We start from the raw sequence: 27,103 nt of genomic DNA on the forward strand, positions 1-27,103 counted from the left end.
GGGTGGAAATCCAGTTCCTGTTATTCCATGCTGGCTGGAAGTGGAAATACGTAGTCATTAATGCAGTCTTCCCCAACACATAGAACTGGGCATGATCGTTGAAGGACAACACACTGAACATATCACTTGATGTCACTGAGCATATCATGCATTGTAATATAATATCAATACACTATTTCATATATTTGTCCTGTGGTTCATCCTTGCATCCCCGTGGAGATGAAGAGGGCAGAATAGTCTAATGGTCTCTCTGCAGCCTGGCCCACTGTGAGCACTCAATTGTTTGTTGAATAATTGAATGAATACATGCAGGCTTACATGAATGCACTCATGCATGAATGAATCACTTTGACTGTGTGAATGGATTCTTTCCTACCCGCGCCCCCCCCCCCCCCAAATTCTCCACTGTGCAGACCAAACCCAGACGACTGCTCCAGAGCCTTCCTGCCCGGGTTCTGGGTGACAGGATGTCCAGTGACAGGACACTGTCCCCGGCCTTGTTCCAGATCATTTCCTCACTCCTCAATTTCTTCCTCCCTGCCTTACTACTTTTAGCCTGACGCTGAGCTGATGTCCCTTCTTCTTACATATTTTTGGAAGTGGTTAAATTCTTCACCATAACCCTGGCGACCCCTTAGCTTTTGAGAATGTTAAGTATCACTTTTAATTAGATTGTGGATTTTAGAGTATCACAACGCTGCCCTACCATTTCTATTTGCAAAAAGCATCCAATATTTTTCTTATTAATAATCTGTACTCTATTATTATCTAGCCCTAGGGCTATTATTGACTAGAAGAAAACAATTTGGGAGGCTATTTCATTTTTAAAATTAATGATGCTAATTTTACTAAAATTTTTTTGAAGTGAATACTTTGGTACCTCATTGCTAAAATGTGTTCAGAGAAAACAGTAACAGCCCAATAGTTCTGAAATGTTTCCAATGTAAGAGTTTTTATTCTGGTTCCATGCTCAGAGGTACCTACAACAGACTACAGATAAAACTAATTAGGGAGGGCTCAATAAAAATTTTCAGAAAACAGTAAAATAGGCAATGTTCAGTCTTGCAGCTCTCAGACAAGTTACTAGGTCTGAATTTCAGTCCTAACATTTAATGATAAAATCTCTAATTCTGATGAGATAATCAATTTAAAACAAGACTGCAGGCTTGGATTAGAACTACATAATTTCAAGATTAGAACTACAGATTTTAAAAAACTTGAAAATCCTGTGATGGTAATCTATCAGGTTAAATTTCTGGGTGTGGGGAGTCTACCAGAAGATGGTATTCAATCAGTTCTGTGGGGGCAGGGAAAATAATAGGATAAAGAATGGTCCAGGAAAGCCAGAACCAATAAGCTCAAACAGATCCAGGTGGAGGATGGCAGGGAAGTCTACCTTTGTTACAACCGGGGAAGGCAGAGGTAGAATGAAGCATGGCCTTACCTCAGCAGAGGGGCTAGTTCTACAATGTCTGGTGGCTGAGGGCAGCCCAGGAGGAACACTGGTTCTCTTAAACATGGTTGCCACTAGACTGCTTTCAGGTTTCTCAGCGATGCTCCTCAGCGCTTTGCTGCTGTGGGTGGCTTTATAAGGGCAGGGCAGGGCAGGGCTGCTCGAGGTGGAGGTGTGGCAGCGACGGTGTGGCTGGTTGACTCCTAGACCCCACGCCGGGGACTTTCTCTGGGGAAGTGGATGTCAGCGTTACTTAAGGGTGTTAGAGTTTTTGCTGTCCTGGCGCCTAAACTGGCCCGGAAACTGGGGAGTGATCTTACGTGCACTATCCTTGAGAGACATTTCAGGGTGTTCCTGAAAGAAATGATGTTGTCCCTCTCCCAGCCTGGGCTTGGGGTGTGTTTTGGGGTAGGACTCTCGGGACCTGTTTCCATGGGAAGAGTCATCTGAGTCCGAGGAGACCATCTCCTGGAGAGGTAGCCTCTTGGTGGCTTTCTTTTTCTTCCTTCTCGGGTTCTCCTGTCTTAGTGCTTGTAAATCCCCAGTGTTAACTTCTTTGATTGGCCATATTAGGAGAGTAGAGTTCTTTATCTCCATGTCTTCCCTAGAGAGAGAGAAAGAGAGTGAGAGAGATAGATCAGGGTTATCCTGGTCTTGCTGGCTGCTGTGTCTACAGAAATGTTCAAGCCAAGAGATAACAAGTGTGGTGAGGATGTGGATAAAAAGGAACCCTCGTGCGCTGCTGGTGGGAATGTAAACTGGTACCGCCGCTATGGAGAGCAGTAGGGAGGTTCCTCAAAAAAATTAAAAGGAGAACTACAATGTGATCCAGCAATTCCACTTCTGGGTATATACCCAAAGGAAATGAGATCAGTATCTTGAAGAGATATCTCCACTCTCATGTTCATTGCAGCATTATTGACAATAGTCAGGACACGGTAACAACCTAAGTGTCCATTGATGGACGAATGGATAAAGAAAATGTGATATACATGGCATATTATTTAGCCATAAGAAAGAAGGAAATTTGCCATTTGTGACAACATGGATGGACCTCGAGGGCATTATGCTAACTGAAATACATCAGACAGAGAAAGACAAATACTGTATGATGTCACTCATATGTGAATCTAAAAAGAGCCAAACTCACAGGAACAGAGAATAGCATGATGGTTGCCAGGGGCTGGGGAGGTGGGAGAAATGGGGAGATGTTGGTCAAAGGGTATAAAAAAATAAAAGAAAATATATCGGGCAGTTTATTTATCTAGAAGTGTCATCCTTCAAAGAAGGCATCTTGGGAACACCACGACCCCATCTCAGCCAGGCCATCATGGCATACCATTTCGGGAACTTGCCTTTTTCAGGGCCTTTAGGGTAAAGTAAGGACACCAGCTGTTCAACCTTATTTTGTCCCATAATCAGTACCTGCCACCTTGATCACCCATCTTTCACTCTGAGTAACTTTGCCATGGCTTCTTCAGATCCTTTAGGAAATTGTCCAGAAAAAAATTAGCAGAGTGGAAAAAGATTTTTAGTTACTTTTAAACAGAAAATTTCATCAATCAAATTCCTCTTCAAAGGATCAAGATTCACCACATGTGATACTTTTCAAAGATTGGCTCAAGGACTCAGGAGGTGATTTCCAAGAGACATTAAAAAATTGGCCTGACCAGTTCATACGCATTAGGATAGCTATTGCCAAAAAAAGAAGAAAAAAAAAATCAAGAAGTAACAAGTGTTGGCAAGGATGTAGAGAAACTGGAATCCTTGTGCACTGATGGGAATGTGAAGTGGTACAGCTGCTGTGGGAAACAGTGTGGCAGTTCCTCAAAATACTAAAAATAGAATTATATAATCCAGAAATTCCACTTATGGGTATGTACTCACAAGAATAAAAGCAGGGACCCAGATACAGATATCTGCACACTGATGTTCATAGCAGCATTATTCACAATAGCCAAAAGGTAAAAGAAGCCCAAGTGTTCATTGACGGATAAATGAACAAACAAAATAGGATATATACACGCAATGGAATATTGTTTAGCCTTAAACAGGGAGGAAATTCTGGCATTTGCTGTGACGTGGACGAACGTCAAGCTGAGTGAAATGAGGCAGTCACAAGATGGCAAACACTATGATTCCGCGTAGATGAGGTAGTACCCGGAGTCGTCAAGATCACAGAGACAGAACATAAAACGGTGGTTGCCAAAGGCTGAGGAGAAGAGGGAGTGGGGAGTTCGTGTTCATGGGTGCAGAGTTTCAATTTGAGAGACTGAGAAAAAGCTCTGGAGATGAATGGTGGTGATGGTAGCACAACCACGTGAATGTACTTACTGCCACTGAGCTGCATATGCTTCAAAATGGTTCAAATGGTCAATTTTAGGTTACGTATATTTTACTACAATAAAACAGTTGGCCTTAGCAATAGCAGTAGCATTGGAAAAAGGCTCCCCAGGAGGCCACCAACAGGATTCTCTTTAAATGTAAGGCCAGCGCCTGTGTGGATGGGTAAGTTCTGTGAGGCCAGGTTCTCAGAGGCTCGAAATCACGCCGCAAGACTGTAATCACCAACCCTGTTCTTTGAAATCTACAATCTTATCCACCGCACCACCATCAACTCTCCCGCAAATCACTACGCTGCTCCAGAGGAGACTAAGTTGATACATACTATTGCCTTTCAGAGGTTTTCTCTGTTTCCCATATATTAGAGTTGGTCGCAGTCCAGTCTATAACCTCTCAGCTCTCCGACAGAAGAGCAGCAAGGAAGGAATGCGAAGAGGAGAGTTTTCTGGGTGTACCGAAGGCACCCAAAGAGTAAGGCAGAGGAGAGGCCTAGCGGCCCACCTGAAGGACACTAGGAGATGATCTTGGAAGGAACCCAGGAAGAAGAGCATGAAAGACCGAGAAGCAACGTGTGTCCAGCCCTCCCTCAGTAGGGGGTTGGTCACATAAGTGGTGGACCACCTGGACAACTAGATTTGAGGCAGGCAGTAATGAAACAAGAAGTGCCCTTGTCCTGTAAAGATGCAAGTAACATATTAAGTAGAAAAAATGGTGCAGAACAGAACGTACGTTACATGTTCATTTCTGTTATTAAGATTGTGAATATGGGGGATGACTGGAAACCTTCACACCTGTCTCTTAATAGTTGCCTCAGAGAAATGGATTCCAGGAGAATTGCCACTTTCTCCACATTAAGAAGTCTTTTTTCAACTGTCATAAATGATTAAGAGAAACAAAGGTTTCTGTTTTGAGGAAAGAGAAGCAAAATAGCAGAGAAAACTCTAGAAGGAAATACATCAAAATGCAAATGATGATTACTCTTGAAATGTGGAACTACGGATGGTTTTTATATTCCTTTTGTTTTTTGCTTTTAATTCCTAAATTATATTAACTATGCATTACTTTTTGAATAAGAATAAAACAGTATAAGTTAGCATGATTCGAATAAAAATGGGCCGGGATTTTGATCAAGGAAAAGCCTTTACATCAACCAAGTAGATGCTGCTAGGCTACCCTATTATATCCTCCAGAATGACTGATGTCGACCAAGTTCAAGATATTCCACAAGGAAATGTCCCCTTATAGGATGGGGGAGCAGGGTAGGTGTGAATCTGATGTGAAAGCTCTTATCCACGCCCCCCGGCCCCCCACGCGCCCTCACTCTGCTCTGTGGGAAGGGGAAGGGCGGCCATGCTCCCGACTTCAGCCAGTGGACATTCTCCACCAGCACACCCGGAAGGGCCCTGCTAAGTGGCTTTCTTTTGCCCTATTTCATGCCCAAACTGAATTCGATTTAGTGCCCTATTAATTATTTTAGGCTACAGAGTTGGTCAACACTGCAGGGGATCGTGGAGGAGCCAGGCACTGTGCCCTCCTTCACTGGCTCTTCAGAGCAGCTCGTTCCGCTATGGGGAAGAGTTCTGAGCATCCTGTCCATGCTCTCCTTGGGTCAAAATCCACCGCATTCACCTGACCTGGGCATCGTCGGTCTGCCCGTATTCTTGCTGGCTCCCTGAGGCCTCATGTCTATTCTGCCCTAAGTGTGTCTCTGTTGGCAAGGCCATCTTAGAACATAAAGAACAGGAGGACGTCTGGCGTAGGTACCGGATACACGTTTGATGAGGGCCAGGAGGACCCTGAGTTTTAACAACGGAAGGGGCAGAAAAAGGAGAGACTGAGAAGAAAAGGCAGTTTTTGCTATCCAGATTGCTCTCACTGGCCCTCAGGGTAATGAATCACCATGACTGTCTGTGCTCTTGTCCCAAGTACAAGCACGCCTCCTTCCCAAGTACTTCCCAAGTACAAGCACACTTCCAGGCAATGGCACCTATCCCTCTGGATAAGGCAGGACACTCACAGACAGGGTTATGGTGGAACTGCTTGTTTTCCAGGCCTTAGGAAATGGGGCTCCTGATCTGGCCAGAAGGGACCGAGGGAGCTGATGACATACACAGGCTTAATGATTTCCAGAGGCACAGCTCCTTCTAAGGGAAAAACAGTCAGTAGTGACCGGGTGAGAGGATGGGAGTGATTCATCTCAGAGGCAGCACTGAATCCTGAAGTTTTAATCGATGACTTAATATCCCTGCTGTCAGGAAGGCAATGTGAGGCCATGCTATGTGGATAAGGGGAGGAGGGTTCAACAATATGGGAATTATCATTTCCTTTGGGGGCACAGTCCTAAATCCGAATAGCTTGATGGAAAATTGCTAAACTGCTCAAAGAAAGGTAACGAGAGGCTCATATTTTGTGTAATAGGAATTAAGAGCTGGCTGCAGACCCAGACACACCACATCAGAACGCTGGGAGGGGGCTCTCCCCTCCAGGATTCCCCTACCCAGCCACATCCCCAAGACCACATGGTTACAATTGTGCACCAAGGGAAGAACACTCTTGTCTTCAACAACCTCCTTCAGACGCCCAGTGATTTTTCCGGAGCACAGAGGAAATGACTAGTCCAATCTGGTTCTCCTGTGATCCCATTTAGAATGTCGCTCATTATTTCAAGAAATCAAACTCCCTCTGTGGTGAATCTTCTTAAAGAGGAAACTTGAAGGTAATTTGCCCAAGCCTTGTTCTGTCAACAAGGAAGGGAGGATGGATTCCAGCTCGGCTGCGAGGGGTTTCCTGCCAGTTACATGGCACCAGAGGCGCCCTGCCCAGAGGAGCACGTGGTCCCCACCTGTGGGTGGTTGAGCAACACCTGCTAGAGGCACTTCCCTTCAATGGAGAAAACCGGAAGTCAGAGCATGAAGCCCAGCAAACACGCTTTCCCTGAAGGAGCCGGAGGCCGCAGCCTTCTGATGTGAACAGGACCCCAGGGCAGGCAGTCAGGGAAGACCTCGTGCTGTGAATCTCCGGCCTGGCAAGGAGGGAGGATGCCAAAATGAAGGAAAATTCCTTCTGGCTCCCTTGCCTTTTGGAGTTAGGAGAAATTACATGTGTGTTCTCTAAATGGAGAAAGTTACTGACAGGTTAGGGACTATTTGCATTCAGAACAGACATCTCTGATGGTGTGAAATGCAGAAAAAGCTCAGGGACTTTCCTGAAGGTAAGGCAAGGCAAGAGCAATCATTTCCCTCCACCAGACACACCTCTCTCAGTGGTGCTGTCAGAGAATGCAATCGTCAGGTTTCAAAGGAACGAGAAAATTGGAAGAGCCTCACCTGACTTCATATCACAAACATGGTAATACTAAAACTCTCTCCTTTAAGGACTAGTTATTTGGAATTTAGCAAAATGGGTAACATATTTTGCAAGACAACCTTGCTATAAGTCTTCAAGAATCATTTCTGTCGACCCTCCCTGGTGGCGCAGTGGTTGAGAGTCCGCCTGCCAATGCAGGGGACACGGGTTCGTGCCCCAGTCCGGGAGGATCCCACATGCCGCGGGGCGGCTGGGCCCGTGAGCCATGGCCGCTGAGCCTGTGCGTCCAGAGCCTGTGCTCCGCAACGGGAGAGGCCGCAATAGTAAGAGGCCCGCGTACCGTAAAAAAAAAAAAAAAAAGAATCATTTGTGTCGAATTTTGAATTGAAAATGAAAATTTGTATCAGCTGTGGCCATATTCAATCAAGTTTGAACCCTTTACCTTCCAAATACTTTTCTTCCTGCCTTTCACTGTGTACCAGCCTTGTTAGGAACCAGAGGAGGGGCTTGCAGAAAATACTCTCAGTGACCCCAAACTGAAGACCCCAAGAAGGAAGAAAAAGAGGAGGGGCAGAGGGTGGAGAGCTGGATGTCTGGCATCCTGGTCCACAGCTGTCTGGGACCATATACCCCTTGTCTTACCAACCCCCAATGGATGGTTATAGTGGATTCAGTATTTTAAAATTAAATTTGGCCATACGATGTCCCGTTGAAGTTGTAAAGTACGTTTCTTTAATTAGCCCATGAAGAAAGCACCACGATCTTTTTTTTTTTTTCAATGGTCTCATCTGGGGTAAGAGTGTGAAGATTTACTAAAGAACAACCAAAGGGAGGTGGCACATTTAGAAAGGAGGTGAGAAAGAGTTTCTGATGAGAAAGGACCTACCAGAAGGAAATCCCAGTGTAGATGCAAAATAAGACCTACGCCTTTATTCTCTGTGCTCACATCTACCAGCCCTGATTATGGAAACAGACAGATTAAGCTCTGAACGTAGCGGGCTGGATGCGACCTCTGCTTAGGAGAATTAAATGCAGTCTCTTTCTAACGGAGAGGCAGCTAGAGCAACAGAACAGTGGAAATTACAATGGGAGACAAGGGGGGGGGTCAATGAACGCTTCCGCTGTGTAAAGCCCCAGGAGCTGGGGTAGGCAACTAGCCGCAGAGCTTTAAATAAGGCCTGGGGTAGTACTAAGGCAGAAAATAAGGAGAGGTTTTTCTCAACATAGAAAGAACTGAATTTCAATTCTAAAATAGTGATGGATAATACTGAGTTTAGTGAAGATGGTACCTAGACAATACCTAGACACGTGTATCCACAGTCCTTTATGATGTACTGTAAGTTGGATATCATATTGCTTGAGTAGGATTTTGAGACAACAAAAGTGCTCTTATTTAAAATGATATATTCATCTAGAAAAAGACTGGAGGATTGTAGAATATATTTTCAACAATCATACCTAACATGCCCCTCAAGGAGCCTTGCTGGGCGTCCCCTAGTATTTGTGTGTTCACTGGTTCATTCTTCAAAGAGTCCTTGGGTACATCCTGTGGGCTGGACCCTGGCAACCAGGATTTAGAAGCAGATAGAACCTTGCCCCCGCTTTCAAGGACTGACGCCTAGTAGGGGTGATGGTCCTGAAAGTACATGGCCCAACACAAGGTAAAATTCCTATAATGAAAACGTCTACAGGATGCAGTGGAATCACCTCACCACATAGGGCTGGAGTCCTGGAACACAGGGCTTGCGTTCAGTGTTGGAGTTCCCCAGGTGGCCAAGGGCAAGAATAGCATTCCAGGGAGGAGATACTTAGTCTCCGCAAAGGTACAGAGCCTTGAAAAAGCACAGCATGGGGAAAAAACTGCAAGTTTTTTTAATGGTTAGTTTACAAATTTAATATGGTTAGTGTGCAGAGGGGCTTTTGGGATGTTTGTTGGGGAGTGGCTAGGGGAGAAGTAAGGCCAGCTAGGCAGGCCTGGTTCAGGGCAACAAAAGGCTAAGTTAGGATAAGAAGAGGGATGAGGGGCGGGGTTCGTCAGAGAGGGGCAAGAGCAGATTTACACGTGAGGAAGATTCCTCTCCTCAGCACTTAGGGAAGATGGCAGGACCTCAGGGGAGGAGGAGGCCTCAGGAAATGAGAGCACTTGTGCCGCCAAGCTGAGAAATATTTGCAAGCTGTTTATGGAATGTGTATATCTCTAAATAAATCCACTTCTTACCTATCACTTTGTCTCTTCACTGAATTCTGTGATGCGACATAAAGAACCTGAGCTTCCAGGTGTGTGAGACCAGGTGTGTGATCTCAGTTAAAATACAGTGGGTTCAACTCCCAATCTGGATTTTGGCTGGATTCGAGTCCCAGCCCGTGGGTTCAAGTCCCAGTCTGAGTTGTGCGGTTTCAGATCTGGGTGGCGAAGGGAGAGGAGGGTGCTGGGTCACATTGCAGCAGGCAAGGAGGTCTAGTTATTTAGGATCGTGTGTGCACACGTGCATGTGTGCGTGTAAACAGATGAGGCAATTTGGGGGTTTTGCAGAGGTGAAGGAATCGGTGGAGAGGAGCTAAGGAGAGAGGGGAGGAGAGTCCAGGGGTAAATCACAGAGCAAGGACCTGGGCGGGGGGGGACAGGCCTGCCGGACGGATCAGCATTGGATGAGGAGGGACTCTGACATCAGGGGGAGAGATCCAGGCTTCCACAAGCCCAGAGGTGAGGAAAGCAGTGCAGGAAGAGAATGTCTGGTGGTTTCTGTTTATGAAGCACAAGGTGAGGCCACTGGGAGATTGAAGGTTGGCACCCAAAGACGGCTCAACCCGTGCTCAAAATCCACCTTCACCTCCAAGGTCAGGGCTCTGACTCCAACTTTGATGCCCCTCGTTGGCCCCATGGACTTGGTCTTGCCGGCTCTTCAGGCCTCAGCTTTTTCTTACTGATTTTGCTTTAATCCACCTTTCCAGCTGTTAGCCATCCTGCTGCCTCAGATGAAAATGTGTTTACCCTACTGTCGACCCTGGAAACCACCACCCACCCACCCACCCACACTCACCTGGGCACAGGCAAGCCAGGGCCAGCACCTCACTCTCACCCCCAACAGGGAGAGGTGATGGGTGATTAGTCCCAAGTGCAACTTAATCTAACCTGTGCTTTACAGTGAGGCTTCATTAGAAGACCCTGAATCCTTACAAATAAGAGGAAAATAATTCCTTCAGAGTCACGACAGGATTGAAAGCTTTGCTGAAGGGTCAGTAAAATACATAATGTTGAATGTGAGATTAGAACAAGTTAGACAAATAACCAGCAGGTAAAAGCTGTGACGTTGAAGGAACAATCATCATAGACTTGCACTTTGGTAGGAAGTCCTCCACCTTTGCTTTTCTCCCCAAGTATGTAGAGATAGTGGGTCTCAACTCAGAAACAGATTAAAAGTGCCAAGATATAAATAACATTCAGAAAGTAGAAAGTTGGGTCCACTTACGCTTTTGAATCCTCCTGAATTGGGGGTGACTTAATATGAGCGCAAGAGAGGGCGTATTTGTTTTGGCTGATCTTAATAAGTGCACTCCGAGGGCAAAATCCCTGTAATGATACCAAAAGAGTTCATTCAATTTAAATCAGAAATGTCCACAATTCAGATGTAATTTTAATCAAGCTCAACCCACTGTAACAGCTACCAGCCATTATCCTGTTCCGGGCAGCGTAAATGCAGAGTCCAGCTTGATAAGTTTACGCTGAATAAAAGTCATCATTGAGTCCTTCCTGTCATTTCTCCACATCCTGGATCATTTGTCAAGTGCACCATTTGTCAAGGGGTGTGTGTGTGTGTGTGTGTGCACGTGCATCCACTGACGTAGTACACGCGCGCACACAAACACACACAGACACACACCTTCATATAACCACCTTCCTTTCTAGCCTAAGTCCAGCCTTGGCCATCTCTTTCCTGGACTTATGAACTATCACCACCACCCCACGCTGTATGTCCCACTGTCAGCCCCTGGGTCTCCCAGAATTTCTATCAGAACTGTTCTCAGCATCCATCCCCAAGACCATGCCGTCTAGTCCAGGGCCCCACTGCCAAGGGGGGTAACCTGCAAGGTCCTTCCTGGGCTCTGAGGCTCTTCCTCAGGGATCCTGGGTCACCGGCTACATCTCTCCCCACACCTGGGACCCACCCACAGGCATCTCGTCAAACGTCCCTTGATCTGCTTTCTCCTCTCTTGCCTGGTAGATGTCCCCAGACCAGGGCCACCTGGCAGAGATGCTTCCCACCCGCTGCCCTTCCAGGCTCCTTCAATGTCATCCAAACAGCTCCAGGAAAGTCCATTATCTCTCGCGGTTTTTCCTGGGTTGATGAGAAGATGCCCTTTCTCCCTCTTATTCTGTCGGATGGGATACAGTGCTCCTGCGGCCACTGGCTCTGACGGCCTTCACTCATCCATCCTACATTTCATCCCTTCATCCTAAAATTCATTCACCATGACCCCTTCCCTTATGGACATACCCCATGCTACAGTCAAGAATCGATTAGAGATTCACTTTGTTATACAGCAGAAACTAACACAACAATGTAAAGCAATTATACTTCAATAAAGATGTTTAAAAAAAAAGAACTGATTAGATATTTTTGTTCTGTTTACTAGGCAGTTGGGCACAGACATTTAGAGTGCAGGCCACGGAACCAGACTGCTTGGGTTCAAAGCCTGTAACACCGCTCACCCTGGGTGTGACTTCACCTCTCTGCGTCAGGTTCCTTATCTGAAAATGGGGATAAGAGTACCTACCTCACAGCGTTCTGAGCAGCCAGCTGTTCACTAGGTGTGAAGCACCTGGGTTAGTACCTGTGCCACACAGTAAGTGCTGAATAAGTTAGCACGACTCTTTCGTTTGCTGTTTTTCGCTTGCCAATCCATTTTCCAGGCGTATTAAGTGGGCCATCAGAACATGTTATTTCCATTAGAAAACATCGTTCATTCAAGTACCTCATAAAGCAATTGTGAGAACTTGTTCTTCACCAGCAGCGGTACCAGGGATGCAAAAATGGATAGGGCCCGGTCCCTGCCTTTAAGGAGCTGGGAGATTGGTGAGGGAGCCGGGGCGGAAGGAAGGCAGGACAGTGTGCAGGGGAACCTGAGGGCCTCAGCAGAGATCAGGCAGCGTCTTCGGGTAACAGAAAGAAGATGGGGAGGGTGGTCCAGGAAGGGTTAAAACGCAGGGGCTTGGGAAAGCCCACTGTGTTCGGGAAGCGGTGAACCTTCCATAGGGCTGGTAGCCAAGCTCACGGGGCAGGCGGGGGGGTCAGGCGGGGGTCGGGCTGGGCTTTTCCTTGAGGTTGCCGAGAAGTGTGTGTGTGCGCATGTGTGTAGGGCGGGTGAGGGACAGGGGGCACATCAGGTAGGCAAGTGACATCATCAGATTTGTAAACTGATAATGATTTTTTTCCTAAAACTTTTAGGAAAAATACAGAGGGAACAGCAGCAGTAGCAGCAGGGAGAGAGAGAGAAAGTGGGGCTGTAAGAACCTGGGGAGGCCCTTGACGAAGCCGGAATTGGTGCGAGCCTCCCCAGACCCCAAATGTGGGACGAGAGCCCCAAAGACCATCTGACAGAGGAGTGAGGAGGTCACGGTGACCTTCGCAAAGGCGCATTTTGTGTTGTACAGCGGACAGGACTCTAACCACAGCGGGTGGATGTGCAGGGGGAATAGAAACAGCCAGGGAGATCGCTCTTTCGAGACATCTGGCGGTGCCAGGAGAGAGCCAGGCATTGCCTGCAAGAAAGGCAGGGGTAAAAGGAAGCCACTCTCTGCCTAGCGAGAATGTTCTTTTCTGAGTGAAAGTCTACTTACTCTCCGGCTGTTACATTTTAAGACTGTGTAGACTTTATCTTCGGCCACATCTTGATTTGGAACCGCTATGACAACGGCGGGCACGTAGAAGCCAAACCCTCGGGGTATCACAACTTTGGCAAACACATAATCTCCAACCTGTAGATGAGAACATCTTTCACGGCAAATATTTCGCTTATCCATCTTAGAGACAATATTCATATAAGCTTGCTTTTAAAACACCCCAAGACGACTAGCAAGTACTGATGCTAGAATTCAAATACATATTTTTTTTCCTCGGTTGGAAAGAGTCGCTAGGTCCAAAATTCCCTGGGCTCATTGGGCCACAGCTGGAATTTTGTGACCAGTTTGGGGAAGCCGCATTTTAGCAGGGCTTCCCCTGACAAGGGTCTCAGGGACAGTCAGCAAGATGGTGAGGGGTCTGGAAACCATATCTTACAAAGACTGGTCGAAGGAAGCTGTAATGTTTCACATGAGGGCCAGGGAGAGAATGGACAGTGCCCTCCTGTGTCTGAAGGGTTATCGGGGACAGAGGAGAGGAGCAGATTGGTTTAATGTGGTTCCAAAGCTCACACCTGGCGTCCATGGGAAAAAGTCCCAAGAGATAACTTCCAGCAGAAAGAAAGTCTTGTGAAGGGTCATACAAAGCTGCAGGGCACCTGTCAGATGGAGAGGATTCACGGTCAGGGGGAAAGTGCACTGATGTGCCCTCTAAGTCTGCCCAAGGGGAGGTGGGAACAGACAACCAATGTGAATCCTACGAGCACTCCTCAGCACTCTTCCTCCTGGCTCACACTATCCAAGAAACAGCAGCAGTGCAGCTCTGGGGGGTTTTCTCTCTACACTCTCGCCTTGGTGCGGGGATGAGGATAGCACAGGAGGATGTGCCAGACACGGCACAGCTCTGATGAATTTATAAGCAGAAGAGAACACGTCAGCCCGGCTCACCCCTGGAATGCATGTTCAGGGGTAACTGCATTATGGCAACAAGGGCTGGCATCAACTGACTACAACGTCAAGGAAAGGGCTCCCTCTGCCTTTGTTATTAAGTCTGTTTTAGTATAATCTTCTGCAGTGAAAGCTTCAGGAGCACCAGCAGTTACAGCAACTCCCGCCCACGACCATCCATTGTCTGTAAAGCAACAAGAGCCTCAGGGCAATGCAAGCAGGTCTGTGCAGTCCTGAGCTGCTTAACAGGGCGTTAGCAGATCAGGGTCAGGAGCAAAGAAATTGCTAGGCAAGGGGTCATAGGAAGAGGGGTCACTGTTATCCAGAGCTCTAGGAACGGTGAAAAGGGGCCCATGGGGCTTCCCTGGTGGCGCAGTGCTTGGGAGTCCACCTGCCGATGCAAGGGACGTGGGTTCGTGCCCCGGTCCGGGAGGATCCCACATGCCGCGGAGCGGCTGGGCCTGTGAGCCATGGCCGCTGAGCCTGCGCGTCCGGAGCCTGTGCTCCGCAACAGGAGAGGCCACAACAGTGAGAGGCCCGGGTACTGCAAAAAAAAAAAAAAAAAAAGGGGGCCCAGGAACAGATGGCTGGAGCAGGTACCTGGAGCAGTGGGCAGGGCATGGCGCCCCCCACAGGTGTGATGAACGAGATGGGCACGACCTTGGTGTCGCCATACCTGAAGCCCACGAGCGCGTGGGTGGGGCTCACACACTTCTTCACAACCCCTGTAAGGAATCACATTTAAAATAAAACAGAAAGGCAATGCTTATTCCCTTAGGCTTGCCCCATCCCGTTGGTCAAGCTAAGTTACAGCACTTTGCCTGCTTACATCACTGTGCCCCTTGGTTTCTCCACCAGATAACACTGGATACTCTATGATGCCTGCTGGGGTTGACCAACTCAGAGTGCAGTTCCGTGCTCTGCTCTAGAGCTGAGCTGGGAAGCTAAGAGAATGCGTGGAAACTTGTTCAACCAGCATTACCAGCGGCCATCCTGCTGGGAACACTGTTCCTAGAAATATCCTTTCCCTGGACGCTTCCTAACGTCTGATTCCCTTATTTATTTTAGTCATATTTCCTTCTATAATACTTGGAGACAGAAAATCGTTGTTAGTATACACACTACTATATATAAAATAGATAACTAATAAGGACCTACTGTCCAGCAGAGGGAACACTACTCAGTACTCTGTAATGACCTATATGGGAATAGAATCTAAAACAGAGTGGATGTAGGTATATGTATAAGTGATTCACTTTGCTGTACACCTGAAACTAACACAACATTGTAAATCAACTATACTCCAATAAAAATTTAAAAAAGGAAAATCATTGTTAAATTGTGAAAGTGAAAGGAAATATGAATTTTCATCCTCAGCTTTTCATCTAATATTATACACCCCACAGTGTCCCTAAAATGTACAATCAGAAAAGGAAGAAAAAAGGAAGCAAGAAGTTTTCTCGTCTTTTAGTTACGTGCAGAGATTATTGTAACAGGAAAAGAAAATATTGGTGTTAAGGTTCACATATTTTGTCATTTATCCTAGTTGAAATTTATTATATTTTCCCATTTAAAAGGGATTATAAATACTGGGGGGACGTTTTGACTTCCCCGGCAGTAACAGCTGCACTTGGACGCCCTAGTTTGAGACAGAAATGTGCTCGTCCCACTGGGCTCCCACAGCGTGAGTGCCCGCCATCCTCGCCCCAGCTCACACACCGGCGTTCGCAAAGTCCTATGTGCTTTCAGGTGGCAAAGAAACAGCTACTGATTTTCATCTCAAGTCCAGGTGTCTTGTTTTAAATGGCCAAAGAAAGGGAAAACTTATTTTTTAAAAAACACCACACACACATGAAAACCAGCTTTATATTGTCTGTTTTCTTATTGGACTAGATGTTCGGTTTGGCTTCTGAAATATTCTTTACACATAGTTCACACATTTTCTACCATAAACTGACTCTACCCTTTTAATTAGGAAAACGAACACTATTTTTTAGAAAGAATTCCTATTATGAAAACGAAGAACCTCTCTGAGTTGAGGAGAATCCTAGCATCCCCAAGCACACAAGCCCATCCCAACCCACCCCGACCCCGGCCCTGCCCCAGGCAGGGGTAAAGGTCTGGGCTGCCAAGATGACCTTGTTGGCCAGTGGGACCCTCCTCAAATTCTTAGCCTTTGGGACTTTGCAGAATCCAGTCTTAAACCTGGGATGCAGTTTTTCAGGTATCTGCCTCAGGTGAGTAGCTGTGTGACTGGACGGCCTGCGGCGTCTAAGGCATGTATCGGCTGCCTTTTACAGAAAAAGGCTGCCGACCCCTGCTCGAGACCGCTAGACCTAGACTTTTGGTATGTTACTACCAGCTCTTTTTTTTTTTTTTAATCTCTTTCCTCATCTTTTATTCTGATAACAAGCAAAATAGCTCACTTAGTGTCTTGTATTCTTTTTTTTTAATTTTATTTATTTTTTATACAGCAGGTTCCTGTTAGTCATCCATTTTATACATATTAGTGTATACATGTCAATCCCAATCTCCCAGTTCATCCCACCACCACCTCCCCCCGCCACTTCCCCCCTTGGTGTCCATACGTTTGTTCTCTACATCTGTGTCTCTATTTCTGCCCTGCAGACAGGTTCATCTGTGCCATTTTTCTAGGTTCCACAAATATGCATTAATATACGATATTTGTTTTTCTCTTTCTGACTTACTTCACTCTGTATGACAGTCTCTAGATCCATCCACATCTCTACAAATGACCCAGTTTCGTTCCTTTTTATGGCTGAGTAATATTCCATTGTATATATGTACCACACCTTTATCCATTCATCTGTCGACGGGCAATTTAGACTACCAGATCTTTTATGTTCCAATCCCTGCAGATGTGGACCTTTGTTCGCCTCCAGAAATCAGTGTAGTTTCTTCCAATCTAACTCTAGAACCAGCCTCACGGTGTTGACACCTGGCTGTCCTCCAAGGCGGGAGGACCCAGAGCTGCTGGCCTGTTTGGTCATGGCTCAGCCTCTGCACTTACCCCTTCTCCACCTCATTAAGGAGTTGCTACCATTTCTAGGCCCTGATTCAAGATCAGCTTCCGATTTTTGGCTGCCCTTACACTGCAGCTTCTCTTTGCCCTCAGCCTCAGAGAGGTGAGATGGTGTTTCCTGCTCTGAAACGTCTCCTGGGACCATGTTAGGGGACTGGGCTCTGGAGGTTGGACCAGCAGGCAGAAAGAAGCATCTCTACTCCGTCATCTTCCTGGGTACGAGTAGGCCTCCCCACCTCAGTCAGGGGGCTCTCCTATACCCAGGTGCGAGGGAAAAGGGGGCACACCTTAGTTGAGACCCTCAGCAAAAACACTGCCTATGCCCAGAGGTCAGGGGAGTGAAGAAACAGTCTAGGCAGACAGCATGGGTGAGTTCATTTGGCAAAAAAAGCAGGAATGGTTTTCAATCTTCGCTCCAAACAGGAATTTCTCAGGCTGGACAGCGGATTTTTTTTTTAACCTCTGGCTATAAGGACCTTCCGATATTCACAGCCCGGCTCGAATCCCATTTCCTGAAAAGGGCGTCAGTTCTGCTCCACCAGAAGCGTCCGCTCCACCTGTCCCCCTCCACTGAATGCCAGCCTACACGTCTAGTCATCACATTCTCTTCTTCTTTAGTCTCAGAGGTTTCCTTTAGAGCGCACTGTGCTGGTTTTTGCCTTTTCAAATTGCTCTTAAAGTTTGAAAGCTGTTGTTAAAGTTTTTAAACTGCAAGCGCTCCCTCTACCCCCAGGTGAGGACCCCAGGTGAGTTGTTTATATCTCCCAAGAGGAGATAATAGAAATACTCTACAGGTAATGAACACTTGCCAATTTCAAGATGCTGTACATTATCATATTTAATCTACACCATGATCTTACGGGGGGTTTAACTGTTTTAAATCTCATTTGGCAAGATAAGGAAACAGGCTCAGAGAACTTCAGTGATTCCAGTCACACGGCTGGTAGAGGCAAGAGGCAGACTTCGAATAAATAAAAACTTAGGATTGTCTGACCCTAAATCATGACCCCTGAGAAAGTATTCAGTCCTCCCCCGCCCCAACCTTTTTCTTCCGTTATAACTTGTTCCAACGACATAGTGCAGAAATCTTGCAACCCAGACTTTTCGTCACTGAATTTCCTGAGATAAAATGCTGCTTCTTGCTAAACAATGGGAAGGATGACCCAGTTCCTACAAATAATGATTTAAAATAAGGTTCTGAAGTGTGTCTGCCTCCCTGCCTTTCAGCATCCTAATAAGCCAGGCTACCAGCTTGTCCCTTCTGTTCTGCACGACGCAATCCTTCCTCAACTAGTGAATCCACACTGACCCCTGAATAGAGTTAGCCAGACGGAAATCCCTGCCCTGATTCCCAAGGATGGCAGCAACAACTGGGTCAGCTCTGCTCCAGTGTAGACCTGGCCTCGAGCAATGGATGCTCTGATCCCATCGCTCCAAAGCCACCTTCTGCTCAGATACATTTTAAAGCTATTTTTCATTAAAAACATTTAGGAGGTTTTGAACAAAAGTTATCAGAAAAGGAGTCATCAGTGAATATCATGCCACAAAACTCTATTTGGCCTTCTTTTCTGTAAGGGGTAAAAATAGTCACCTGCAGTGACCAGGTGATCTAAATGAACATCACTAATGAGGACACCTGGACATCATGTGCCTTTGGATAGGTTGCCCTGAGAGGGATGTGGCATCAATGATATCACATAACATTTTGGCTGGAAACACTTAACCTGAATCTAATTTAACCCAAATTGAGGAACATTCCATAACATAATTGACCTTACTGTTAAATAATGTCAGTATCATGAAAGATGATGGAAAAGGCTAGAGAATGATCTAGATTAAAGCAGACTAAAGAGAAATAACTAAATGCAATAACAATTCTGAATTGGGACCTATACTAGAGGAAAAAAATGCTATAAGGGCTATTCTTGGCATAATTAACCAAATTGAAATATATAGATAAAACTATATAATATTAACTTTCCTGAATTTTATAACTTGACTGTGGTAATATTAAGACAATACCCTTGTTCTTGAGAAATACATGTATCAAGGGGCAAAGGGGCATGATGTTACCTAATCTCAAATAGTTCAGGATAAAATAATGTGTGTGTTATGGTAGAGGGAAGGAGACAGAGAGAATGGAAAAATAAAATAATAGATTGGTAAAATAAATGTGACAAAATGTTAAAAATTGGTAAATCTGGGTAAAAGTATACAGGAGTTCTCTATTATTCTTGCAAATTTTCTGGAAGTTTAAAATTATTTTTTTTTGAAAAAATAACTCTATGAGGGTAAAATAGAGTTGAAGTTCCCAGTTAAAGACAAGATACATTGACTTTGTGGGGGGGAGGGGAGTGTAAAGGGGGGCTGCGGGGAGGGAAACAGAAACTAAGTCCATCCTTAACCGATGCATCATCATTTAATTCAGCTGAGTCAATATTTACTAACTAGCCACTAATCAAAATAACTGATTATATGACTAAATTCAAGTGTTTATTATGTTATTACCTTTTTTTTTTTTTTCTGGCCGCACTACACGGCTTGCAGGATCTTAGTTCCCTGACCAGGGATTGACTGAACCCGGGACCTGGCAGTGAACGTGCCGAGACCTAACCACTTACCACCTGACTGCCAGGGGATTCCCATCAAATATTTATTACGTTTCAAGTGACTTATCTGAGCCACAGATTAAAAATTCCCAAAGGGCCAAATCCCATGGAGCTATTAGGACTGTGCGTTCTCTGCTTCTAGCTGCATATTTAAAAACAACCAGGGCAATAATCATTGCTGGCATGGCCTTAGGTATTGCATGTGGCTACATGTTACCTGTTTCCTCTACTCCCCCAGATCAGCAGTGGTAGGTCTTCTGCATTTCCTTATTACGCAGGGATGGCTGGGGGAAAAGTTTGAGCAGTATTATTTTTTTCTGGGACCCTGGCCGGCAAACTGATCTCAAGCCCTAGTCCAGCCATTTGGAATCCTGTCATTTTCAGCATTTTCATTCAATTGCTAAATTAGCCTTGGGTCCTGCTCCGTGACTCAGATTCAGAAAACCAAGCAGGGGTGGCCTCCTATGATCACCTCTCAGTGAATCTAAACCCCAGAGAAATAGGAGGTTCTCAGGCCCTGCTCTTGCAAAGAAGAGTTTCATGCCTCCGCCTAGGAGCTCATCTCAAATGCCTAGATCCGTTTTTCTCTCACCCAGTCAACTTCAAAGCACATTTACCAAATTTCAAATAAAATAGCCTAGTTATAAGTTCTACACATATGCCTGCTGGCAACCCAAACTCCTGATGAAGTATTTTTCTCACTTAAAAAGCAGATTAAATTAAGTTTAATAAAGAACTACTTAACTGGTGATTGACAGATAATGCCTACGTTAAGATCAGCTATATTTTGAGGTACAGTCTTTCTGCTTGACAGCTCTTCCTCAGGGTTCTTTCTCTAAGCTCTCTTTCCCAATAGGCCTTTACCATGATTTCAATGACTCCTTTTGTGCTGACGTGGCAAAAATCTCTATCTCCCGACAGATTTCCTCCTCCAGACTCTGGACCCATTATCTCCAATTGCTTCTCTGACAACTTTAGCATCTTGTGGTGCACCTACAATTCGTCACGTCCCAGACACACCTCGTTATCTTCCTGTCCATACCACCATCTCCTACAGGTACCATCTTTACCTTATGACCCACACCAGGGACCCGAGTGACATCCTAAACCACTCCGTATATACTCTTCACACAGCGCTGGGAGGGATCTTTTTAAAACTTCAAGTGTGATTGTGTTTCTTCCTGCTTTAAATGTGACTCCCCAATAAAGTTCAAACCTCTTAACATAACCCTTTATGAACAGCCACACACTCACCTCTCCGAAGAGCTTTCTTACTTTCTACCCTTCCCTTGCATTCTAGGTTCCAGCCATAATCTATTTTATTTCTCCAGGCATAAAGTGTTTTTCTTCACCTCTAGATCTTCACACGTATCATTTTCATTATTCATGAAGCTCTTGCTTAACTTCACCTGGCTGATTCCTTCAGGATCACATGCCCCAGAAAGTCTTGGGCAAACCCCTCGGGTCCAGTCACACTGGCCTCTTCCTTCAAGGAAGAGGGTGTCATGGGCACTCCATCCTCAGGACTTCGTACTGCTGTTCCCTGTGTTTAGAACTCTCCCTGAGATAATCTCATGGCTCCTTTTTAAAGTCCTTAGTAATATGTTGCCTTCCCTGGAAGCTCTTCCTTGACCACCATATCTAGAATCGCGAGCTTCACCTCTGACACGCTCAACCCTCTTCGTGGCTTCATTTCCCTTCATAGCCCTGTGTCTGACACACTACGTATTTTACTTATTTGGTTGCTTGTCTGTCTCCTCTACTTGCATGTAAGCTTCATGAAAACAAGGATTTTCTTCTGGGGTCTGCTCACGACGCTAGACCAGCACCTTAGGGATATTACACACGTGGAACATAGTAGGTATGTAGGAAAACTTTACTAAACAAAAGAAAGATTAAAGTAAGTTTTTCTGGCTGTTACTTCCCCACAAATATGGGGAGAAACTTCATCATTTCATTTTAGAAGTGGAATACCTCAGCATAGCTCATGACGTGTCAGTGCGCTAGGGAAAGCACAGTTTGAGAACTTCTGGTTCCCAATATCATATTATGTAACAAAGGAATCTTACAAAATAAAATACCTACCTGGAAAATAAAAGCCATTTTCATCACATCTTGCAATAACCTTCTGGCCTTTGAGTGGATCCAGTTTTTTGGATTTGTTTTTCTTTGTTGGAGTTCCTTGAATTTTCTGTTGCTAAAAAAATAAATAAAACATTAATAGTTAATAGAAAAAGTAAGTGCAGACAGTGAAAGTCACAGATACAGGATAGCGTGCGAGTCTTTACTTAGAATCACACTGTTGAGGAATTACAGGACATGCATATACTGTATACTCTGGAGTACTTTCTGTTCTATGCTGTTGGGAACAGCCTTTTAAAACTGAACTGATATGGGAAACACTGCACATAGAAAATGAGGCAGAATTTACAGTCTAAATCTAATCAAGCTTTGTTAAAACAAAACAAAAAAAGGCAGCCTTTTCTGGAGAATTTAAACAGGATCCAGAGTTTTAAACTATAATATCCAATATATGCATACACGATCCAAAATGCAACATACAAAAGAAGCAAGCAAACATAACCAATTCTCAAGGTAAAGGAAATCAACAGATCACAGTATTTAGATGGCTCAGGTGTTGGAATAATCAGATTAAGATGCAAATCAGCAGTTATAACCATAGTACGTGAGGTAAAGGTAAATACTCTTGAAATGAACAGTAAGGTAGTTGTTTTCAGCTGAGAAAAAGGAACTATAAAAAAAACAAATGGAAATTTTAGAAGTAAAAAAAAACCCCAACAATATCTGGAAGGGCTAAATAGCAGAATTGATACGATGGAGGAAAGAGACCTGAAGACAAATGAACAGAAATCATCCAATCTGAAAAAAGATATTTAAAAATAAGCAAGGGCTTTCGTGTTCCAGATAACCCCTTCAAAGCCCAGCTCGGTTATAATCTCTCTAGGAAGACTTCACCCCCAGGCAATTTCAGAAAAAACAAAGGAAAGTACTGCTCTGTTATTTCCAAATGCTACCACCTGAATCAACACTTGGAGTGAATGTGATTGTTGTGTCCACTACAGGAAGAAACTGGTAGCTTCATTTTTGATCTGTAAAGTCCAATTCTATCTAAAGTCCTATTTTCTACGCTAGATGACTGATCATTAGTAGAGAGACCCAATCTCCACTACTCCTCCAAAAAACCCCCAAAAGCCTCCATTCCATCATCCAGAAAAGTCATTATTTTTGATTTCCAATCAATGTGAGGACCAACGATCTTGTAAAATAAATTTAAAATGAATTATTAGAAAACAAAATAAAAAACAGACATATAGTGTTTGGGTTTCTAGGTAAAATCTATTTAAGAATTCCGAAAAGCAACTGGTAGCAAATGGGTTGGAAAAGAAGACAAGAATTCAAAGTACCACCAAATTGGTAGGGTGTTTACCATTTTTTTCCTCTGGTATTCCCTGGCCTGACCTCAAGACAGCCCAAAACACAGAGGTGGGCTCCAGGGTATAGACAGAGAGAGTTCTAAAAGAAGCCCTCTAGTTCTGGCTTGAGGAATGGGAAAAGGAACTCCTAACCCTTGGAGAGAATACAGAAATCCTTCTCCTCTTTCTCCCTCCATACTCAGACCTAAGTCCCTAAGCAATTCTGTGCAGTGGCAGCAGTGTTGGCAATACGAGCCTGCAGGAGCCAAAACCCTGCAGGAGTGGAATCTTCTTGCTCCAACAGGGTGGGTGAACCCCCACTGTTCTCTCTCTCTATGTATCTAGCCTCTGTTTGGTCCCAAAGGCAAGCACAATATGTGGAAGCACGCGACTGAGTTAGGGACATAAAACCCTGGATTTCTGGCTGAAGGATTGAAAAGAGGAACCCTAGGAAACCAGAAATTACTGGGAAGGTCACTTATATTAGAAAAGGGAAGGCCAAGTATTACCCCAATACCAAAACAGGCAAAGACATCACAAGAAAAAGAACACTACAGTCCTATATTCCTCATGAATATAGATGCAAATATCTCTTAAGAAAATATCAGCAAAAAATCCAGCAACATATGAGAAGAATTATACACAATGACCAAGTAGGAGTCATCCAAGGAATGCAAAGCTAATTTAACATCCATAATTATGCATCCACAATTAATGTAATACTCCAAATTAATACAGTAAAGAATAAAACCATATTATTATCTTAATGCATGAAGAAGGCGCATCTGACAAAATCCAACAGCCTTTCATGATAAAGACGCTCAACAAACCAGGAATAGAAGGAGACTTCCTCAACTTGATGAAAAGCATCTGTAAAAAGCCTACAGCAAGCATGACACTTAATGGTGAAATATGGGATGATTTCCCCTTAAGATCAGAAACAAGGCCAGGTACTCTTGCAACTTCTACTTAACATTGTACTTGATGTTCTAGCCAGTGCAATCAGGCAAGAAAAAAATAAAGGCATCCAGATTGGAAAGGAACGGGTAAAGTTGTCTTTCTTCATAAATGATATAACCCTATATGTGGAAAACCCTGAGGAAAGCACATAAACACTACTAGAGTTAACAAGTTTTGCAAGATGTCATGATGCAAGTTAAATATACAAAAAAGAAAAAATTGTATTTCTATGTACTAATAATGAACAGTCTGAAAATAAAATTAAGAGAAGAATTCCATTTATAGAATCAAAAAGAACAGACTAAGGAATAAATTTATCAAAAATATATGAAAAGCTCATACACTGAAAACTACAAAACCCTGCTGAGAGAAATGACAGATCTAAGAAGTTGAATATCATGTTCATGGACGAGAAAACTTGAAATTGTTAAAATAGTCATTTTTACCAAACTGATCTATAGATTCTACATAAATCAAACAAAATCCCAGGAATTTTTTTTTGGCCAAAATTGCGATGCTGATCTTAAAATTTACACATAAATGTAAATGACCCAGAAGAGCCAAAATCATTTTGAAAAAGAACAAATCTGGCGGACTTACTCTTCTTAATTTCAAAACTTACTGTAAACCTTCAGTAATCAAGAAAGTGTGGTCCTGAATTAAGGATAGTCATATGATCAGTGGAACAGTATTCAGAGTCCAGAAATAAATCCTTACATTTATGGTCAATTGATTTTTGACACTTTGGAAAAGCTTTTGGCAGTTTCTTTAAAAATTAAACATAAAATTACTGTATGCCCTGGAAATACCACTATTAGACATCTAGCCAAGAGAAACAGAAATTTTTATCACACAAACACTTGTATGTGAGTGTTCATATCAGCATTATTCACAGTAATGGAAAGATGGAAATAATCCAAACGTCAGTGGACTGGGGACATGGGTAAACAAAATGTGGTATATCAATGGAATGGAATGTTACTCAGCCATTTATATACGAAACTTACAGAAAACACAAATTTATAGAGACAGAAATTGATTAGTGGTTACCTGGGGCTTGAGGTGTAAATGGAGACTGACTCCAAATAGGCATGAGGGATCTTTTCTGGGTGATGGAAATGTGCTGAAACTGGATTGTAGTGGTGGTTGAAGCTCTGTCAGTTTTGCTAAAGATCACTGAATTGAAATAGGCGAATTTTATGGTGTGAAAATTATATTTGTATACATCTGCCTTTTTAAAAAAGGTTAAAATAGGCAGCCATCTACTTCTTGTTTCCTCTGTGTAACTGCTCAAGGTATTTTGCAGATAGTGGGCTGAAGAAGCAAATGAACATAGAAGTTTCTGAATCTACTCTTAAATCAAAAAATAAACAAAATAGGCCTTTTTCTTCAAATTGCTGTATTGTAGAAAATGGGGGTTTTCCCACCCAGATTTTTTTCCTTTTTTTCCTTTCTTGACCCTTAACTTACTAATTTTTGGATTTCTCAAAGAAATTAGTCCTCCAACCCAATCAAAGCACCCAGTGACATCATTCACCAGCTTCTCATCTTTGCAGACCATCAAGTGACCCTCTTCTCCATGACACAAAGCCAATATAAACTGTTTTCACATGCACTTTGATGCCATCTTTTTTGCACTGCTATAGCTATATCGTCAATAAAGTATTCGATGCATATTTTATGAGTTCATCTGCTGGTCTTCACTTAAGCAAGTCTCTAATTTATGAGGCAATTGACAATAAAAATTTAAATAACTTCAGGTGGTGTGAACACCACTTACTCTTGGGTCGTGATTCATGTTCAGTATGGTTTGGGCTCCTGAAACCTGCAGCTCATTTCCCTGGTGCACTGACATAACTGAGCATTTTGCAGCCATCTATCATTTGTATCTGTTTGGTGATACTTTTCAGGTTCACTAAAAGAAGTGGGAGTATGCTTTATTTCCTGGGAGCTGCAAAGTTAGAGCTAGGTCCTCAGGGAAGAAATAATGAACTAAGGGCTTAAAGTCTCTTGCAGGATGGTGGGATATGATCAAGTCTTCAGACCTGTGTTGCTTGTAGCCTATGTGGTCACAGACAAAAATGTAAGATGAACACCACCCTTTTGTTTATGATGTTCCCATCTAGTTGAATTTTGCTGGGGACCCTCTATTCTCATGGAATTCCTATTTTTACAGATGTACTCAATACGTCAAAGAGGATGGCCCAACATCATTGGTAGCTGGTGAATGTCATCTGCCTGTTCCTGGGCTTCACCCAGAGAAGAAACCTAAGCACTCCTTCCCGTGGGCAATCAGAATGACCTCCTGCCCATCTGAAATGGCCTCAAAGGGAGGAGACTGGACCAGGGGACAGGAGAAATGGGACTGAGTGCTGTCCAGGTGGCTGTGTGACTTTGGGCAGTCTGTTCACATTTCTGGGCTTCAGTTTCTACATGTGCAAAATACGGGGATAAAATAAATGATCTCTAACATCCTCTCATATCTGTCCAGGAGAGTCTAGGCCTTACTAGCCTTTCTGCAGTGCTGGGAAAACTGTCAGGCTATGTGTGTATGTGGACAGGAACACAAGCAGGATACCCTTGCTTGTAGTTTTTACAATATAAGGGAAATGTAATGGCCAGAACTGTGACATGAATAGCAGTGTTTTCCATCATAATACTCCAAATAGATGCCCACACCAGTTTCCTACAGTCAGTTCCTCGATGGAAGATTCCATGTACAGTATATTCTCATTATTGATACAATTTAGAATCTTGAGAATTTGGAATAAGCCAAATTCCATCAGCTGTTGCATAAATACCTCACCTGTACATAAAGTGAACCTCCAAAGCTACCTTACTTCACACCATCAGTGTTCATATCAAAGACCAATCAGCCAGGGAGGTGCTGTTGGTCCCTGAGGCATCAGACAGTCTTATCACCTCCAGACCAGTAACAACCTGTTACTACAAAAGATGTCCACATCGATTCCAGAAAGCGATTTTTCCCCTTTAGATTTCATCAACAGACCAGACATTTATTAGAACCTATGCCTAGATACATTTAAAACTCCTTTTCAAAATTCTAAATGAGTGTAATCACATAATTTATTTGAATAGCCCCTTTTAATCTCTGGATTCCAAATACTGATTCTCTCAATATACTAGCCAGAAGCTAACCAATGTGAC

At 44.1% G+C, this 27,103-nt stretch overlaps 1 protein-coding gene across 5 annotated transcripts in view; it reads right to left on the reverse strand.

Moving 5' to 3' along the window:
* Positions 1–381: 381 nt before the first annotated feature.
* The window catches only part of VWA3B (von Willebrand factor A domain containing 3B), a 211,225-nt gene continuing 184,503 nt past the window's right edge, over positions 382–27,103 (reverse strand). For 4 of the 5 annotated variants that reach the window (XM_033838164.2, XM_033838165.2, XM_073791075.1 and 1 more), the window contains 5 exons: positions 21,627–21,738; positions 14,490–14,614; positions 12,942–13,079; positions 10,573–10,673; positions 382–2,057 (listed from right to left, as the gene is read on the reverse strand). In XM_033838164.2, the coding sequence (XP_033694055.1) occupies positions 1,703–2,057; positions 10,573–10,673; positions 12,942–13,079; positions 14,490–14,614; positions 21,627–21,738 (831 nt within the window). In that variant the 3' untranslated portion in view covers positions 382–1,702. The remainder of the gene's footprint in view (positions 2,058–10,572; positions 10,674–12,941; positions 13,080–14,489; positions 14,615–21,626; positions 21,739–27,103) is intronic. The other variant, XR_012325581.1, reaches the window with a different exon arrangement.

This window comes from Tursiops truncatus, chromosome 14 (genome assembly GCF_011762595.2).
Source record: "Tursiops truncatus isolate mTurTru1 chromosome 14, mTurTru1.mat.Y, whole genome shotgun sequence".
Classification (NCBI taxonomy): Eukaryota; Metazoa; Chordata; class Mammalia; order Artiodactyla; family Delphinidae; genus Tursiops; species Tursiops truncatus.